This window comes from Cyprinodon variegatus, unplaced genomic scaffold (assembly GCF_000732505.1).
Source record: "Cyprinodon variegatus isolate N-32 unplaced genomic scaffold, C_variegatus-1.0 Scaffold119, whole genome shotgun sequence".
Taxonomy (NCBI): Eukaryota; Metazoa; Chordata; class Actinopteri; order Cyprinodontiformes; family Cyprinodontidae; genus Cyprinodon; species Cyprinodon variegatus.
Genome location: NW_015150572.1, coordinates 563,362 through 583,587, shown reverse-complemented (window position 1 = coordinate 583,587; position 20,226 = coordinate 563,362). Strand labels below are relative to the sequence as shown.

The 20,226-nt window shown below is 35.1% G+C and overlaps 1 protein-coding gene across 1 annotated transcript in view; it reads right to left on the bottom strand.

The window, feature by feature from the left end:
* Positions 1-10,056: 10,056 nt before the first annotated feature.
* Positions 10,057-20,226, bottom strand: part of LOC107085257 (chromosome unknown open reading frame, human C20orf27) — a 44,803-nt gene continuing 34,633 nt past the window's right edge. The window contains exons 5-6 of the mRNA XM_015375491.1: positions 18,765-18,890; positions 10,057-12,002 (exon numbers count right to left, since the gene is read on the bottom strand). Coding sequence (XP_015230977.1) covers positions 11,902-12,002; positions 18,765-18,890 — 227 coding nt within the window. The 3' untranslated portion in view covers positions 10,057-11,901. The remainder of the gene's footprint in view (positions 12,003-18,764; positions 18,891-20,226) is intronic.

Here is a 20,226-nt window from a genome sequence, read left to right as displayed (position 1 = left end):
AGGATGGAGGGGGGGCAAGAAGAACTGAGATGATGGTTGAGTTTAAAAAGGTGCAAACCACAGATGTATATCCATAAAAGTAAAGTATATTATTCATGAATTCATTTCGAAGAGTAAATGGTCCATATTTTTGTTTTATATCTGTTAAGTTGGTATTATGGATCATAGGTATTTAAAAATGTTTTTCAGAAAAAAAAAATAATAGAAAGGGTATTATAAAGAAAAGCATTGCAGAGTGTGATGCTATGACTTATAAAGTCATGTGGAAAATAGTCGACTTGACAGTTTAAATTTGACACACGCCTCAAGAAGGGTGAACCAGAAAAGGTCATAGCTAAATGCTCTGGCTGTTCACATGGTGCACATAGTTTAAGAAAGTTAAGTGAAAAGAAAATGTTTTGTTTTGTGGAAGCAAAACCTTTTCAAGGGTTTGAGATCCACAAAGCGAAGGCTGCAGGTGTTGGAGTAAGTGTTCAAAGAGCCACCAACACAAATATATATATTGGCTGTGTTAAGCCACTCTTGAACCAAAGACAAATTCTGAGGTGTCTTACATGGACTAAGGAGAAAAAGAACTGTTATGTTGCTCTGGTCAAGGCTAAAAATACATTTGTTTAGGATTGCCTTCGACTGTTCTAGTTAAACAGTTTAACTGAAAAATCATTAGTTAAATTTTTTTTATTTTCTTTTGTAAAACTGTTTTTAATATTCTTTTTTGTTTCTGCATTTATTTTCCTACTTGCTTTGATTCTGTTTTATTTTCCTATATTTCATGTAAAGCACTTTGCATTGTCTTTGTACTGAATTGTGCTATACAAATAAATTTGCCTTGCCTTGCCTTGCCTTGGTCCTTTTTTCTTATTTATTCGTGCTTTAAGTATTAGGGTAGTGGTGCTTCCACAATCAGCTCTAATGTGTGAAATGATTGTCTTTTACCAATTCCTACCAATTTACCAGAAAATTGTAGGATTACGGGCTTAGTTTTGATGAAAAGTATTTTTGAGATGCTAATTTAACTTTTAACAATTTCACAACTTTTTACAATGCTACCTATTCACGTGGCCAAAGGAGCCAACATCTGGTTGAGTGACAGTTTGCCAGTATACCTGGCCCGAACCCTTAATAGAGTATTCTCAAGATGAAGATGTGCGATACCAGACCCTACAATGTAGATGATCTAAAGGGCTATAAAATGACACATGACTTCCATTACACCTTAGTACTACAGGTTAATTACCTTTCTTACTGCATTCGTCAATGCAGTAATTCATGCAAATGGGAGGGCCAACCAAACACATACTGCACAGTACCTGCAGGCATGCACATGTGCATACTTTTAAGCATAGCCTGAGATATGTGCAACAGAAATATTATGTTGGCATCAAATGATGACATTGCTGACACCACAACCAACATAAATAACTTCTTTAAATATATATATCATGCAATGCTGTTGTTTCACCTTTTTAAACTAACAACGGATCAACTGTACCATAGGCTATTTAATCTGCACCTACTGTAAAGCCCAGTTTTCCAATCCAGTTTTATAATGCACTTGAATCCCAGATTAAAATCTAGTTATTTGCTACTTAATATGTAAAAGTGATTTTTAAAATTATTTTTATGGGTTGTATTTACCATCCTGAATATATCTGAATCTGTAGGGTGAAAAACAGTCCAAATGAATGCCATTACTGCAGATGGGTCAGACATGATAAAAAACAAGGCTCAACAGAAATGCATCTAATATGAGACTTTATGGACCCTGAATTTGACCTTAATTTGGGATTTTTAGAACTGGATTTGAATTTTACCATTTTTTCCTAAAGTTCTGTTTTATTTTGGCTGTAAAAAAATTTACAGTGTATATAATTGTGTATTATAGTTATATAATGTTTTAGGAAATCTATTATATATATTCATTTTTTTAAGAGATTTCTCAACTTTTCAGAAATATGTCATTTAAGTATCACAAAACCAAAGAACATAAACAAACACTAAGAGATATTATTCTTTTTAATTGTCTAATTTGTTACAAGTTATATTATCTTACAATTTATAATGTGGTTTGATTTTAAAAATACATGTGAATTTATGGTAGTAAATCAAAAAATGTATGATTAGTATTAACCTAAATATGTTCAATCTGTTATTTTACTTCATGGTAGCCTAACTGTTAGACAAAACTACAAGTTTGATGTGTTTGTATGTTTGATTCCTGAACTGCGATATAATATTGGAGAAATTGAAATAACTTTCATTAGCTGGGATTATTATCATTATTATTATCATTATCATTATTATTATTATTATATGCTACAGCATTAGCTGACATTTATATCCAGTTTAAACTGGTTCAGTCACAGCGTTAATGCTAAAAGCTGTTAGCTCGATGGTAAATGTGTCAACCAATGAGCTTATTTTTTAGCTATTAAGTCATTTTTAACTCTATTCTTTATAATATTATTAAGTTAAGAATGTAATTTTAAAAACTTGTCAATGATAAGATTTATATGCTGGAGAAAGAGTCATAAGTTTGCTTCAGTTACAGCGCTAATGCTAAAGTCAATCTTGCTAGCAAGGCTAGCTTATCAACCCTGAAGTTGTTTCTTACTATACCAATTATCTGTAGAACATATTGACAGAGAATTATGTTTTTTTTATTTCATTTCATTTTTATTTGACAGGGACAATGCAATAAAACATTACAACACAACTTAAGTGCTGTGCATAAAGTTCATGGCACAGTTAATTTTCAGCTCCTGTCCATGGTTGGGCTTTTATATAAAGTAGAATTTACATACACTACTTCTAATTAGAAATTAAAGACATACCGGTAGTCAAAATGTACAACATACATCTCATATACGACTCTCACATAGTTAAAATTGAGTACAATTCTGATCTGTTTTCAACCAGTTTTTGAGCCTGTAATGAAATATTTAATATCAGCTACAATCTTGATGTTGGATGATTATGACTTCAAGACTTTTAATTCTTTACAGCCTGAAAGTATAAGTACTATAAGCAAAAATATACCATATTTAGCAAGAATTTAAGTAACATGGTTAAGTGATGGCATTTTTTTAACAGTTTGTTTCAATTCTATTCAATTTATTTATCTTTTTAAGTCTTTTAGCTGTTAAACTCACATTTTTCCTCAGAAATATAGATAAAAATCTGAGCTAAGAAAAGGAAATATATCTAAAATATTAGTGACTAAATTCAAAATGGTTTGTTTTTTTGGCTGTAACACTTTTAAAACTTAATTTTGTGATGAAGTAACTGATGTCACTGAAACAATATAGATCCGTATGTTGTTCTTTCATTTATTATTATTTTCCACTATGGTGGCGCCTGTATACAACTACATATTTTCTGTTTCTGTGTTTGACCTCCAGTTACCCCCTCTTTATTTAATTTCAGCCTAGTTCCGCATTAAAAGAAACCAAATCACAACAAAATCATCTGAATAACATTAGTTGCATTTATGTTCTTTCACATACAGCGATTTTTTTTTTCTATGCAAGAAATGTTCTTCATAGCACAAAAAAAACACTTCCAAATAAGAGTGTTAAAGCAGAACCACTGTGATAAACCAGCACAACTTGACGTTAGTGAGGATAAAGTATCTCATTCAGCGCTTCGATGTATGTATGTAGAGCAAATCTTGAGCAAACACCAGCCTATTTCCCTGCCAGCTTGATGTTGATGCTGCAGCCTGCAGTTTGTTGTGATTGTGAGATAATTTTGGTTGTAGGGGGACAACTGAAAGGGTGGGCAGAATTTCCTTTTTTACAGGTGAAACATCTCTGAAAACAGCGCAAAGAGAGCTTTTTGAGCATGGATTATATAATTATAGTTTTGCAGTGTGTGTGTGTGTTATTTTTTTTTTCTTATTTTTCCTCATCCGAGGCCGTAATTACTGCACACAGCCATGGGTCGGTACTCCTTTCAGCTGGCCTAATCTCACACAGGATGAATAGAAACTGTCAATCAGATGCTGCACTCAGCAGCGAGACAAGAGGGGACTGATTGCTGCTGCTGCTACTGCCACACGCACACACCCACACACACCCTTTTCTTCCTCCTTCTCTCTTGTATTTACACTCTCTCTGCCTTCACTGGTGCAGAACTAAACCCCTCCAAAAACATATTTTTATATTTAACACACTAAGGATGCTCAAATACAAAAATTCAATTAATCCATGTTTGTATAACAAAATAAACGGGAAAAGGTCTTCTTATGGGAGTCTATAAGCTAATATGGCAGAGGGAAAAAATGGTTTAGTATCACCAGTTATTGATTTATTCATCATGACAAGCGGCATAAAGAAACAGCAAAGAAATAATAATTCATAATCCTTTAAATTAGTCATGCAACTAAAACTGATACATGGTCCCTTAAGATAAAATCTTTTCACTGTATGTTTTACTTCTGCTTCTTTTTTCAGTCTTTATGAAATTAAACACTTAAATAGGATGTTTTAGCCTTTTTTATCTAAAAAAAATCATGTTTTTTACATCGTTGCTTAAATTTTATTCAAAAATATACATTAATAAATATATAATGCTGAATAATGGTCAAATTCTAACAAAACTTTGGACTTATATTTACTAACAAATACTAAATATCTAAAGAGTTAATTTGTTGGTTCAGCCTCTCTGAAACACTTATATGGGTTGGAATACAAAAACTCATATATGCTCGGTTTAAAAAAAAGATCTATCACAAAAAAATCTGGGTTAATAAAGACTTTAACTTTGTTTCCAGCCTTTAAGAAGCAGTGCTATTAATTTCCACTTCAAAACATTTTACGTTATACTAAGTTACATTATTACATGAGTTTAATCTTAAAAACAAAACCAATTTTCTGCATGTGCATTTTCTTAATGTTTTGATTAGATTTTATGTGAAGTTGTTGCTTCAGTGATTGAATGGTAAAGCTAGTATGGTTATATGTTTTCATTATTACAAAGAAGGTTGTGCATTTAGGAGAGTTTGTGTGCAGGATAACTTAAATAGTTATGAATGGACTTCGGTGAAATTTTTAGCAAGGGTGCACCTTTGTCTGAGGAACAATCCATTAAATTTAAGTGGTGATCCAAATCCCCATCTGGATCCAGGAATTATTTGCATGTTTTTGTGAATGCAGGTATCAACTTAAAGTAGCTACTTGGAGGAGGTCTGCTCTCTCAGAGTGCTTCTCTAGATATATATAAATAGATATAGTAAAGATTAAGAATTGACATAAAAATTGTTGAGAAAGTTTCTGCATTAGAGCAAAGATTTGATTTAGCGTTCGGCTTTAACGTGACCCATGACAGTGCTAATGCTATAGTCAAACTGGTTAGCATGCTTGGTAGCTGAGTCTCTTAATCTGGAAGCAGACAATACCAACAAACATCACTTACTATTTGATACCCTGTGCAATAACCTGTTTCTCTACAGTTGACACCCAGTGCAATAACTTTATGTATATATAAAAATCCATTCATATAAATTACCTGTGCAATAACCCTGTATAGTAATCCTACAATAAAAAAAAAAAAAAGTTGTAATATGTGGACACACTGTATATATCCAACACATCTTTGTCTTCCACTTTAGGTTCAGGTTAAAAGGTTTATTTCTGCTTTCTTGATTTTATCCTATATTTATTGCTTTTAACAATGGCTCATTAATCAGACAACTTGATAGAAGAAATGGCAAACATGCTTGTTACTCATGATTCTACCAGGGTTACCAGTGGTGTGTCTGCCTACATAAAACCTGTTTGAGCACATTAATTAATGTAGAAGTGAAAGTGTTGAAAAATGTAAAAGGTTATTTATTTATTCATTAACTCCAATTCTGATGAGTGCATGTGCATCTAACTAATTCATGCAGTTAGCCTTTACACTTTCATCATTTGTAACCATAACTACACGAAATATATCTAAAATGTTTTAGAGTAATTTGTTAGAACAGGGTCGATTTCTCCTGTTTTTGCATCACTATGCTACTGCAGATCTTTTTTTCTTTTCTGTCACACTTGTTTGAAGCCGAAACGTTGGCCAAAAATAAAGAACTTCCATAACAGAAAGAAATAAAAATCAACTTCACCATTCAAATAAGTTATTTGTATGAAAGGAAACCATGGTTCCAAATCATAAAACCTTCATATGAATTAAGTACTCTATAACAGACTGTTTCAATACGTCCACACATATCCTTGTACATTCCTGTTTTTGCGTCATAATATTGGTTTCATAGGGTCAAAATGCTGGGATTAAGTTTAAACCCAATAATAATCCCATGAACTGACATATTTTTAATGGGTGTTTATTTTATTTCCTTTTTATTTACAGAAAATCAGCTTTTTCTTATTCTTTATGTGCCTCTATAGTCTGCATTCATGATCTAGTAGCCTACATCATTGCTGATATGAATGCAGTTTCTGCAGATGCTTCAAATAATCATTTTATATGCTTTTTTTGCAGTTTCCACTAGCACTATACTTGCGAAAACCTATCAGAGAGTAAGGCAAGAAAGTAAGGCTATTGTGACCCTTCAATGCAGGTGGACCAAAATAACACTCAGATTTACATAGAACCGCAGCAGATAGATGTCGTCACATGACCGCCTGGACCAACCCACGGGCTAAAAGGGAAAACTATTTGTTTGCACAAAGCACCGACAGTTTCAATCCTCCCCTGCTCTCCTCTCCCCGCGTGTGCAGGGCTGGATTGCAGCCTCGTGGAGATGAATCTGATCAATCAGATCAATCAGCAGAGATAACTGTAATCCCGCAGGTCAGTGGGAGGCCACCGGGCCACGCAGAGTTCACTCTCTCACACACACACAAGCTCCCAGACAAATCTGTGCAGGAATGGCACACATCTGAGCCACGTGTGTAGATTTCAGATTCTGTCTTGGTTTGGTTTAAAGTGCCCACAATGTTACAGGTTCTATGCAGGTTGGTTCAAACTAAATCCCTGCGTGGGACCGTTTTTAATTAGGCGGTGCAAAGTTAGAAAGCCAGCAGTAGTGCAAAGGTCTGCAGAGCCAGTGCGCTTTCAGGAGTTAATGGATTGGTTTTGGACGCTGGATGCTTCGGGATTTTTATTTTATTTTTTATTTTGTTGTTATTATTAGAAAAATCCGGAGAAAGGGGCACATTAAAATATGTGATGTGAAGAGCAGGCTATAGAAAGAAGACGTGAAAGCAGATTTAATTAAAATGGAAGTGAATCGGAGCCCATCAGACCGTTTTAATAAATGAACTGCGCCAGAGGGTTTGTATTGTAGGCCTATGTTAAGAATTATTTTTTCATTTAGTGGGCGGGTAGAAAATGATGTTTCTAGAGTAAAGACTAAATGATTTAACGACAAAACAGATCAAGATATGGGGGGAAATAAACTGTAAAAGAGCGCGCATGATATCTAGCAGGTAAATATAATTTATTTAAAGGCTCCAACGCTTAATTTAATTTAACTTCCATGTATGCTCCAAAAACTATATCAATTGAGAAAAAAAAAATAAAAATCGGGAAAGTTCTCAAATAGATTAAATTAGTATATGTTTTAGATTAAAGTAAAAGTTTTTAACTATCCTATTAAAAAAAAAAAACTTTTGCATAAACTAAGGCTGATTTATTTTACAGTTAGGCCTATACACCGATACAATCTTTAAGATGCGATTTGTTTTGGTTTTGCTGCAAACTAAGTTTTTACATGCAGGATTAAAAAAGTCCTTCACATCGACGGTTTTTTCTCCATGAGACTTAAACTCAAATTTCGATTTTATATATTGGGATAACTTCATAAGGGAAATTCTGGTTCCAAAACCAGGGCTGCGTTAAACACCTACAGAAAAATGCGGGTTATTAAAAAAATAAAAGCAAAGAAAACAGCTTTCTACTAAACCTCTAACCAGAGTCGATGCTGAACAAAATGCCATACTGGGTCATGAGATCTACAACTGCTTCCTAATGAAGCAACTAACAGGCTTCTTCAAATAAACATTACCTTTATATATATATANATATATATATATATATATATATATATATATATATATTGCAGCTTTAAAAAATAAAATACATCAAATAAAGCTTACATTTTCTCCAGAGAGTTTAGGACACTAATATCACCTTCTTTTTCTAATTATCTTTATACTAAACCAGTTTCTTTCCAGTTTTACCTTTTTTATATTTTATATATTATATTTTTTGGAAAGGGAGAATGAAATAAGTCATCTTAACCCCTCTGCAACTGTAGGTTTATTTTTTTACCCTTTTTTTTTTTATATATACATAAAACACGGTAATAACGCCCATTTAGTCAACTTTATATCCCATCATATAATTTGAGGGCCAACAGGTCATAAAGAGGCTACATCAAAGCTTCTCTATAATGATTTTGTTACGGAACATTTAAAGCTTTAATAAATGACTTCTATTCTCTAGAGCCAACAGGTGATAAGGTTTTATTCCTATTAAACTATACTAAAACTTTTCTTTTAATATTTTGAAATAGAAATCTAAATGCTGATAATATTGGGGAAAAAATATTTAAGTGCAAACTATCATTTAAATGTGAAAAATCTGAATTTCTTTCAGATTGATGAACTTGAACATTCTGGTGTGGATGTGCGTCAATGTTAACAAAAGCCTATTTTAAATGATTTAAATATTGTGTTAAAATATTCAGATAAAATAAATCTTTTAATTTATCATCAGACGAATGGTATTTTTTATTCTCTGCAATCTAAAACAAAATGAGAAACTTTAGAGCAAAATAACATGAGCGGGTTCAATGTGGGTGTTTATCAGCTTACACTGCCACCTGGCGGTCAGTCAAAGAAACGACACAGAGACGCGCCTCAAACACTCGTTTATTCTGCACACGTTAAAGCACTACAGTCATTGAAAAACTATGCTATAAAGATGCTTGCTTTTACACTAACACAAAACATTGACCTATCACGTTTCAGAAAACATCAGTTTAAATCTAAGCTTGTGCTAAAATAAAGAGAAGAGACCTTGGATTGTTTGTTTAAACTTAAGGCTTAACTACCTTGAGAAAAAAAAAAAAAAAAAAAACATGAATCATGTCAAAGCAGGGGGGAAAAGGGTCTAAATTAGCGCTTTGATCATGGCACCGATGCGAGGGATCAAAGACAGACAGGTGGAAAAGTTTTACAGGCAGAACTCTGGACTATGAAGGCAAAGATATTTAAATTGATCCTTTTCTTTTAAATTCCATTTTTTTTTTATTCACCAGTGCAATTCAAAGGTGTTTCTGTCTGATAGTTAAAGAGGGTAGCTAACAAGAAGTGATAAAACAAAGGGAGACCTGAAGGTGGAATTGAAAAGGCACTTTTGTCACATGAGTGTTTCCAAAGGCTTTGTAAATTTCCCGGTCTTTTTCAAATGGGGCATATATAATCTGAGACATAGCCTTTAAAGTTACAAATCTTGAAAGATAGAGACACAAACCCAAATTAGCCTTTTTATTGTGTTTTTGAAGTGGATAAAGAACACATTCTTGACTCAAAAGCAGCCTTACAAAAACAGGAAGGCACTCCCATATAAGGATGACATATTTTTAACAGCGCTACCTGGACGTTTCTCACAGTAATAAAACTGATAAGGACTTTTTTTTTTAAACAAAAACGTGGGGAGGATATGTAGTGATGAAAATGAAAAAAATCTTGATTCAAATATGATGAAAGGAGGAAATGTGCCCTCAAGGGAAGTAAACTAAAGGTATGGAAGAAGGAAAAGGAAAAACAGCCTCTATGGTGGAACCACTTTGTATGAAACAACTGACATCTTGGGATTTAGAGGAAGGAACAACCCAAATATGAGGGATCATATCCCATCTACAACTCCTAGCTCAAGAGGTTAACAGCCAGACCGATAAAGTGGGTTTGAGGATTGTTTGTAGGCATGAGGTTGATCAGGTAGTATTATATTTTGTTCTTTTTTTGTTTTTACTGATAAATAGATTTAAGCAGCATCAACTTTTCCCTTTCGAGTCGAATAAAGACCCGACTGTCTGATGCCAAGTGATTTAGCCTCCCTTCCATCGACCATGTAGCATTAGCCGGAAGTAGCTTTGAGGATCAATCAACATGAGAAAAAAGCAGACAGTTAAAAAGCGTGTATGGAATGAGTTGGTTTGCTCAGATTAACATCTTCACAGCGACATTCGTTAAGCCAAATGGGTTAAATATCGATTGATAATGCAGAGGGGAAAATGGGAGATTTTAATATATATTTCTAGGGGATGCTGTTGTGAGATCCTAAAGTGGTAATGCTGGTTAGATCTGGAGCATAATTTATATGAGGAATTTGATTTTCACCCCTCTACTGACTTAAAGGCAGATTGGACTCTACACAGAGCGCCTTTTAATCCCTCCATTAGGCTGCCACTTGGTTAGATTTCTAAGATTTGTCTCAGGATGACTTCTCCCCTTTGGTAAATAATAACATTAATATAACTTCAAAATGAGCTGAGGCCTTTGGTATTGCTAATTTTGGTCTTGGGCAGCCATTATGTCATGAGTCTATTCTGTTTCAGTGTATTACTGCAGATTCCTCAGCTGCCTTTTACCTCTGTTTTTCTTTTTACATATTTCTTTATTTCCAACCTGGAAATAAATATACCAATATAATCAAAAAACAAGCCTGAAAACACTCAAGATGGTGTAAAAATGATATATGCCGCTTAAACGTTTATATTTCATTATAGAAAATAGGATTATTCACATTGTTGAGTCATAAGTTAGTTAACTGATGGATGGCTTGAACAAAGGCAGTATAATAATAATAAAAAAAAAACAAAGTCAACAAGTTAAACAAAAAAAAATAGAAACATGCATTTTTCATTTTTAGAGAATTTGGCATAAGAAAATGATATCTGCAGACCTAAATCAACATAAAAAATATTGTTTTTGCAGTGCATTGTTGACTTATAAGTTCACCTTTAAATGAATGCAGCTGAGAACATTGGTAAGATGAAAAAATCTCAACTATTACAACCAAGACCTCTTAATAATTAAACTATTACAGTAAGAAATGGAAAAAAAGCCTGAAAGCTGGCTGCAGATTTGTGCTATTAACCCAGAGAGCTTGTTATGAGGCATCATTTCTTCCTTCCTTTTAACACAGATGCTGCACATGCATTCCTCACCCGACCTTACTAAAATACCCTGACCCATTTTTTAAGGGTCTCCTAAGCAGCAGCTATTGGAGAGCAACAAGAAGTAGTAATGACGAGAGCAGGTTAAAGTCAGAGAGCAGAGCGAAAAGGTCAGTTACAGAATGAAAAGACGCATTTCAAATGAAAACCTACAGATACAGGAACCAACTCAGACAGTGCTAAACAGTCCCCTTTCTTAATTAAACAGACATTAGATGATCTTTGACTGATTTTCCTCATTATTATTTCCTTCTTAAGAAGCAAACATTTTATAGTTAATGCATGAGCCCTTAAATCCACCTAAAACTATAAACCCAAGAGTAGCAAGAACTGGAGAAGCAGTGCTGAAATGGATCAAAGGCTGATTTATAGGGTAATGCTGCCCCCTACAGGTTTATTAAGGAAAACACAGTTTACAAGATGAACAGGTGGGAAGAAGGTTGATGCTGCTGCTGCTGAGACAGTGGCAGCGGAGGAATGTTTCCCATTTTAAGGTCTGACCTTAAACACTGACGCCCCAGAGGCCGACAGCCGTCTCCTGCTCACTAATCAGACACAAACCAGAAAGGAAGCTTTTTTATTCGTTTCCTGTGTGAGAAGTTGAGGGTCCTGTGGATTTAGCTGGGTGTAAACCTCTGACATGGCGGATGATGTGCGACTGTGAATGTGATGTTTTCTGCAAATGTGACTTGGAGGAGGAGCCTTGAGGTTCAGTCGAATCCCTGCCAGTCACTCTGCTCCGAGTCGTACTCCAGCTCCGTGCCGATGCAGCGGACCCCCTCCAGCAGCATGGGTGTACCGTGGTGACGATCTGGGGGCACAGGTTAAAGATGATGTTAGGAGGCTACGGAAATGATCACACATGTCTAACAGCGATATCAATAGAGGCAATTAATGAAATGTTATGACTATATAGTGCGTAGCTCCTCCAATGACTCTGTTCTGATAAATATAGGCGCTTCTATATATAAAAAAAAAATGAGAATCCCTGCTTTAGATAAAATTTTTGGTGTCAATTTTCAGTGAAAGTAAGTCTAATCTTAGCCCGTCTGCAGCAGCCCTGTCTAGGCAGAGCCGTGTGTGAAAGCCTGCTGGCACTGATGGCGATGTTTTTGTTTTATTTGGCAAAATGTTAATTTGATTAGTGTTTATCTGAATGAAAAAGTCAGAATTTATTATTATCTAGAGATTATTAATAACAGGAGGTGAAAGCAGCTCCAGACGTGCTGAGCCTGTGGTGATGTCATGAGTACGCTTCTGTTCCAATTGACCCAGATTTATGCTTTGTGCTCCGGTTCTCCCATAATCCATACTTTATGTTCTTCTCAAGAACACTTGGCGAGGACACGAGTTCTTACTCACGTTCTTGTGAATTAAGAAACGGCTCATGATTCTTTCCTAAAAGGAAGTCATGTTTGTTTCAAAGGATTCTGATTTGCTGACAAGGCTTAGCTTTGACACTGCCCCCATTGGTGTGGTGTATAAAAAAAAAACGGACAAAAAAAAATAAATATGGAAGCATGTACAAAGAGCTGGCTGAGAGGCTCCGCAGGCAAAATAAGATCCTTTCGCCCCTCGTTTATTATTACCACCCCCCGTTATACCCCTCCCCCTTCTTCTTTTCCCGCTTTTCTACATTTTTCTGGTCAAGGTCTGCCCCCATAGATCCTCCACCAAAGAAGTTTGCTGCAGCAGATGCTGCAAAGCTCTAATATTCAACAGAAAGCTCTCCATCTATGATGACCGAAATCAGATAATCTCCTCTTTGTTTGAGCTTTACTCGTACAGACAGGGAAAACCCGGCCTCCACTGAACCCTGGCATCCAGGGGCTGGCTCCGTATGTGACGTGGGGGATTTCCTCACTGTCATATTCTTATCACCAGTAGAATTCTCCATGCTCACGATTCGGCCACTTGCATATACATATTTTTAATGTTTAAATAATGTATATAATACATAGATTAAAAAAACAACAACATTCTTCTGCATACATAGCAGGACCTATGAATAAAGGATAGCATCAGCGCTTGCTCTAATCTAAAAAAACAAAATGCTGTAATAATTTAATAACTAAAAATACATTTGAATTATTTTTGTTTATTTATGATAGGATTTTCTCTGTGTGTCTTGAAAACAGGAGTTATTACAATATTTTGAGACTTTCCTAGAAATCAAAACAAATAAATTTGCTTTTACCTCAAGAAATTCTTCTGATACACAGATACCTTCTTTATGGCAGATCTATGGGGAGTGTAAATTATTCTCAACAAGCAAATATTTACAAATCGTAAAAATTTAATATTTAATATTATTATATAACATAAAAGTTAAATCTTGTATTTTTATTAAAAAAACATATTTCTAAATATTAGATCAATGCAGAAAGTAGATGTTTCTTATAAACATGGCAAACCAGCTTCTAATAGAGCTGTTTAGATCCCCTTCCATTTAATTTTGAGTTTTGAAAACTAAATTTATCTGGAAGAAATAATAAATAATGGGATAATTCAGCAAATCTGACAATAAGGTGCTGCTTGATAGAAGAACAGAATGAGCAAAAGCAACAGAATGTCAGAAATGCACCTCGAATAAGTTTGGTTACGGCCCTACTAAAAAGAAACTACAGGACAAAACGAGTGATATCAGACTGATATTAGGCAGCGATTTTACAAATGCTTGAATTAATTACTGATTTCTTCCTTAAACGGTATTGAAACTTTCAGGACTTCCCTGAAAATACTGAGATCGTCTCTTAGCTTGTCCTCAAAAGAGGGCTACATTATTTTAGAAGAAAGCTAAGTAGTCCCTTTGTGAAAAACAACAAATCTTCCCAAGATAAAAGATGATTTTCTATTTTTTTTTTCTTGTTATGGGGTGAAGAAATATTGGATCATGTTCAACAAAATACATGAAAACCTTTTAGAATAAATCTTGTCCAAAACTTAGGATTATTAATTACTGAGTCTAATAGTAGAGGAAACATATTTTAAAACATTTTCCACTCCAGCTACATGTACGAGACAATAGGGTTTTAATATTCATACATACTGTGATCAGATTTCTACTGAGCTATTTGAGACAATTTACTACAAAAAGTTTCACCTAAATTCTTAGCAGATAAAAACACTCCCACAGATTTAATTACACAGCTCAACAAAATTAATTGCTATAAAAAAGGTCCCTCTATACTTATAATTTATAGATCATAATCTCGTGGTCTATAACATACTCAGTTCTGCAACAGGGATCCCTTTTTTCATGTTTTGCATACACTTGATAGAAATTTGGCAAGGACTAGAAAAAAACGTGACATTACATAGAATTATTAAATATATTAATAGTAAACAGTACAGTGGTGGTACAAATATATGCATGAACACAAGCATAACATGCTAAAACACCATCACAAGTGTAAAAAACATCCCATATTTTAAAGTTTAAGCATCAAGCTTAACTAACATTTTTCCAAATATTTGTTTCCAACAATGCTCATTAGTAAATACATGTCCTTCTCAAAATATTAACATATTGTGATAAAGTTCATTATTTTCCATAATGTAATGATAAAACTTGAACATTCATATATTTTAGATTCATTGCACACTTACTGAAATATTTCAGGTCTTTTATTGTCTTAATATGGATGTTCTCTAGCTCTAAACGAGCTATGCACCTAATCACCTGAATCAACAAATTAACTCTAAACACCTGCAAAAGATTTCTGAGGCCTTTAAAATTCTCAGCCTGGTTCATTGCTATGAACTCCAATCATGGGTAAGACTGCCGACCTGACTGCTGTCCAGAAGGCCATCATTGACACCCTCAAGCAAGAAGGAATGACACAGACAGATATTTCCGAACCAATAGGCTGTTCCAGGAGTGCTGTATCAAGGCACCTCAGTGGGAAGGAATAAGTGTGGCAGAAAACGCTGCACAATGAGAAGAGGTGACCGGACCCTGAGGAAGATTGTGGAGAAGGGCCGATTCCAGACCTTGGGGGACCTGCGGAAGCAGTGGACTGAGTCTGGAGTAGAAACATCCAGAGTCTCCATGCACAGGTGTGTGCAGGAAATGGGCTACAGGTGCTGCATTCCCCAGGTCAAGCCACTTTTGAACCAGAAACAGCAGCAGAGGCGCCTGACCTAGGCTACAGAAAAGCAGCACTGGACAGTTGCTCAGTTTCGCACGTCATTTGTAAATCAAGGTACCAGAGTCTGGTGGAAGACTGAGGAGAAGGAAATGCCAAAATGCCAGAAGTCCAGTGTCAAGTACCCAGAGTCAGTGATGGTCTGGGGTGCCATGTCAGCTGCTGGTGTTGGTCCACTGTGTTTTATCAAGGGCAGGGTCAATGCAGCTAGCTATCAGGAGATTTTGGAGCACTTCATGCTTCCATCTACTGAAAAGCTTTATGGAGATAAAGATTTTATTTTTCAGCACAACCTGGCACCTGCTCACAGTGCCAAAACCACTGGTAAATTGTTTACTGACCATGGCATCACTGTGCTCAACAAGCCTGCCAACTCTCCTGACCTGAACCCAATAGAGAATCTGTGGGATATTGTGAAGAGAAAGTTGAGAGATGCAAGACCCAACACTGTGGATGAGCTAAAGGCCGCTATCGAAGGATCCTGGGCCTCCATAGCACCTCAGCAGTGCCACAGGCTGATTGCCTCCATGCCACTCCAAATTGAAGCAGCCATTTCTGTAAAGGATTCCAGACCAAGCATTGAGTGCATAACTGTACATAATTATTTAAAGGTTGACTTTTTTGTATTAAGGACACTTTTCTTTTATTGGTCAGATGAAATATGCTAATTTTGTGAGATAGGAACTTTGGGTTTTCATGAGCTGAATGCCAAAATCATCCGTATTAAGACAATAAAAGACCTGAAATATTTCAGTTAGCATGCAATGAATCTAAAATATATTAATGTTCAAGTTTTACCATTACAATTTGGAAAATAATTAACTTTATCACAATTTGCTAATATTTTGTAAAGGACCTGTACAGTGTTTTGTCTTTGCCACTAAATTAGACGAAACAGCGCCAGATCAGGTAGTGGTCAAATAGGGTATTACATCCATAGTAGTTCAGGACTACCATAGAACATGAATGGGAAACTGTTTAGGTGCCCAGGGTTCAATTCCTGGCCAATACAACTTTGTTTCCTTTTCCGATCCCAACAAATCTGCTGTACACTAGAAAATAACAACTATATTTCAACACCTTTGACAAGCATTGCAGAAACGCCTCAATTTAGTAGGACTCTTCCTTGTCTTTCATAACAGGCTGTACATAAAATCCCCTGAAATTCCAGCAATCCTATCTGTAATCTCTGTAATAGTTATAAAGGTGCTAACATGCTTTGTGATCTTAATATGATAGAAAATACCAAATGCCTTCATTTAATAAGGTTTAAATATTAGGTGTATCTGATAAAGACAGATGGCTCAGCCTAGAGCAGGATGTAGTATATTCATTATTCAGGATTGTATCTAAGAGCCATAGTGCAGCCAACTACAACAACAACAACTGAGGTGGAGGCACGGCCTAATCCATTGATCTGGTTTGCATCCAAGCTTAAATTACAAGCTGACATCTGGACAGATGTTCAGAATGCTGCACTAAGAGGGTAAAATAGACATGATGAAAAGCAGCACAACAAACATACATTATCCTCAAATATACCACAAGTATTTAATGTATTTATGCAAATACGTATAATAAAAAAACTGAAAATAAAGATGAATATGAAATAACAGCTGGTGCAAATATTTTATAATAATATTCTCTATCAGGATGTTACTTAACAACCTGCAAAATATGTTTTTTTCATTAACTATGTAAACCTATCACTGTCTCTTTACAATATGATAAAATAATGATAAGCATGATCAAAATAGTAAGATTCTATCTAGGAATTGAATTGAATGTGAACAAAAAAAGTCAGTTCACATAATCACCAGCAGGGGGCATCAGCACACCAGCTAAATTACAGTCCAAGCAAGCCAGAAGCCCCCAGTACAGAGCACATTTTAGGACATCCTCAGTTCTAAGGAGGAAAAGTTTTCAGTTCTCAGGTATTAAGAAACAAAGCTGTCCTTTTTTGTTTTAAATCACAGAAATTGTGACCAACTGGTCAGATATTAGAGTTTAACTTAGCGACAGTCTCGCCTTTAACTTATTTTGGGTCTTAAAATGCAAAATAAATACATTTTTAACCATAACTTTTGCCCCTGTTGTAAACGATTTCTGTTTAAATTGACTGAATTACTGTAATCTCCCCACCCACCAATTTCATTATAATATTGCTTGCCATACCACATTAATAACACCTATAATAAAAAAAAAAATAACGGTGAATGCATTCATCTTAATTCTTATAGCATCTCAATAGCCTGCTGGATTTGCAAGCTAGATTTGATGAATAAACTAAATGTAACTGTTTCAGTGCATGATCTCTTCAATACCGGATTCAAATCCGTTAATAACTTTTCAAATAATCCTGCTAACAGATGAACGAACAAGGTGGAAAACGTAACCTTCTTAGCTCCGGTAATGAAATCCCAGATAAGGACAGACGGCTGCAGCGACACAAATGACCAGACTGCTGTACCTGCTGTCCCTTGGTATAGAGCGGTATAGCCAAGAAAAGAAAAAAAGCGAATGGGAACACGACCTCCTGCATTATGATAAAGACATAAAGGAAACTAAGCATTTACTCTGTTAAAATTCGGTTAGTTTTAATTAGTTTTGTAAACTCGGATTCCAGTTTCAGCCTTTTTTTTGTGTTTTTTTTTTTTTTGCAAGGTCTATCTTTTACTAGTATTGCAGTAAACAAATATTTATTAATGCAAGTTTTCATAATTTGTTCAGTTTTGTTAATGATAATTTAATTTTGTCTAATTTAATCTACATCTCCAAAAAAAGCAACAGAAAGCAGAGTAGCATAAAATCGCGCTAGCGACAAATTGTGTGGCTCATAGTATTGAGTTTATACGCATTCAAAACATATGTGAAGAATGGTAAACTGCAAACAGTATTAAGTGTGTGCCCTTTTGGCAGAATTCTGAGTTCATATATAAATAAATAAATATCAGAATTTCCCCATTGTGGGACAATCAAGGGAATTTCTATTCTACTTTTTTCTATTTTCTAAATACTTTTAAGGACTGCTCTATCTTTTGGTTCTCAAGAAATAAATTAAATCTAGCAGTTCTAAGAAATTTGGGAAACTATTTAATCCCAAATCAGCGTTAGATGATTGGCATATAAAGATAAACAAAAGGTAATATGGATGAAATATGATTTTGTCCTCAGTGTATTTATTAGGTTAACAGAAAGCATCTAAAGGTTCCATAATAGCAACTCAGTGTTTGATGCTTTTCTAATTTCTAAGTCAAGTGCTAAAGAGGGTGATACGTGACTTCTGCAAAACCAGAATTTCCTTCATTACTCAATTCAAAGAGCTCACCCAGCAGCTGAGGTCAGAGTTAGCTGAGCAATACGAGCTCTTCAACGCGGAAAAAATGAGGTCGGCTGTTTTTATCATGCTGTTAAAATAACCTCACCCATGACTCTGGCGTGAACTTTGACCCTGACGCAGACATCGTCGTTGGTTTCGCTCAGCAGCAGCACCTCTTCGCACAGGACGCCCTCCTTCAAGGCCAAGTACTCACACGTTACCTTCAGGCCGCCTTTAAAAAAAAACAAAAAAACAAAGAGTGGTGAGGTTTCCTCTCGTTGTCAAGCTCTGTTGCATTCTTTCAATGCTGTTCAGAATAATTCCACCTCAAGCAAACATGACAGCCAACCAGCTCTAAATTAAATAAACACAGCGGCACACCTGCTCAGGTCAGCTGAGAGGTTTTAGACAGTAATATAAAGGGTGTGACAGGGAGCTAAAAGTAAAGGACAGAGACTCTTTAGTTCAGACAGTCATGAGAAAATCACCTTTACATCATTTGGATAATTTAGTCGAAAAATAAGATTCTTCTGAGCTATAAAACAAAACTTTGTGTTATATGTTTAACTTCAACAGAATGTAAAAACTAGAAATTTGAGCTCAGCAATATGGTTTAAAAATCAAATCTAATTTTCTTTCCTTCAAAATCTGATTAATCAATTTGTTTCCTCATTCAAAAACATACATTTCTTTCAAAAACTTTCCTTTTTTGTTCAATCATCAGCTCAGAGAGGTGGCCTTAATGTAAAGAGCAATAAAATTCAAGCTGTGAAAGATGCAAGAAAATAATCATGTTTCACACCAATAAAAATAGAATAAACTAAATGTTTACAGCTAGTGGCACCACACAGAGAGCTTGGTATTACTTATGAGGAAATTACGAAATTAAACCAATAAAGCTCAAATTTTTCCACTTGAGAAATTCTCAATAGAGCTTATTGACAGACATTTTTTTTTTTAAATCTTGTATGAAAAATGTTTATACATTTGTTTTTAATATCTTGGTATCATTGCTGCTCTAAGCGGGTCTCTACACTCAACTTAAGGATTAATCCGATGAATTGTTTCAGCCCTGGAAAAAGTGATGAACTGATGTGACTTTGACCTACGGAAGCCCAAAAGAGAGAAAAATAATCTTCACAAAAATTTCAAATATTTGAATTTCTCAATTAATCAGCCAGCCCTTCTAAACATAGACATCAGGCAGCAGATGTATTTGGCTGATATTTGCATAGTTCTCCCAGGATCAAGTTTTTTTTTTGGTTTACATTAAACTTGCATAACAGCTGTTATAGTTGTGTCATTTTTAAATGTTTAAATGGAGGAAGACAAAGAAAAAATCTGCATAAAAATATCTGCCAAAAAGAAAATAGGCAGCACATATCTTGTATTGGTTAGACCACATATGTCAAAGTCTAGGCCCGCAGCCTTGGATGGAGAGAGGGGTGGATCTTATCCTGCAGGTCATAATGACGGACACGCTGCCGAGCAACGGGCAGGTGGGATCCGTATAACAGGCGCGGACCTCTCCACAGACTGGGGCCGTGATATTTACTTAAAGAAGTTAA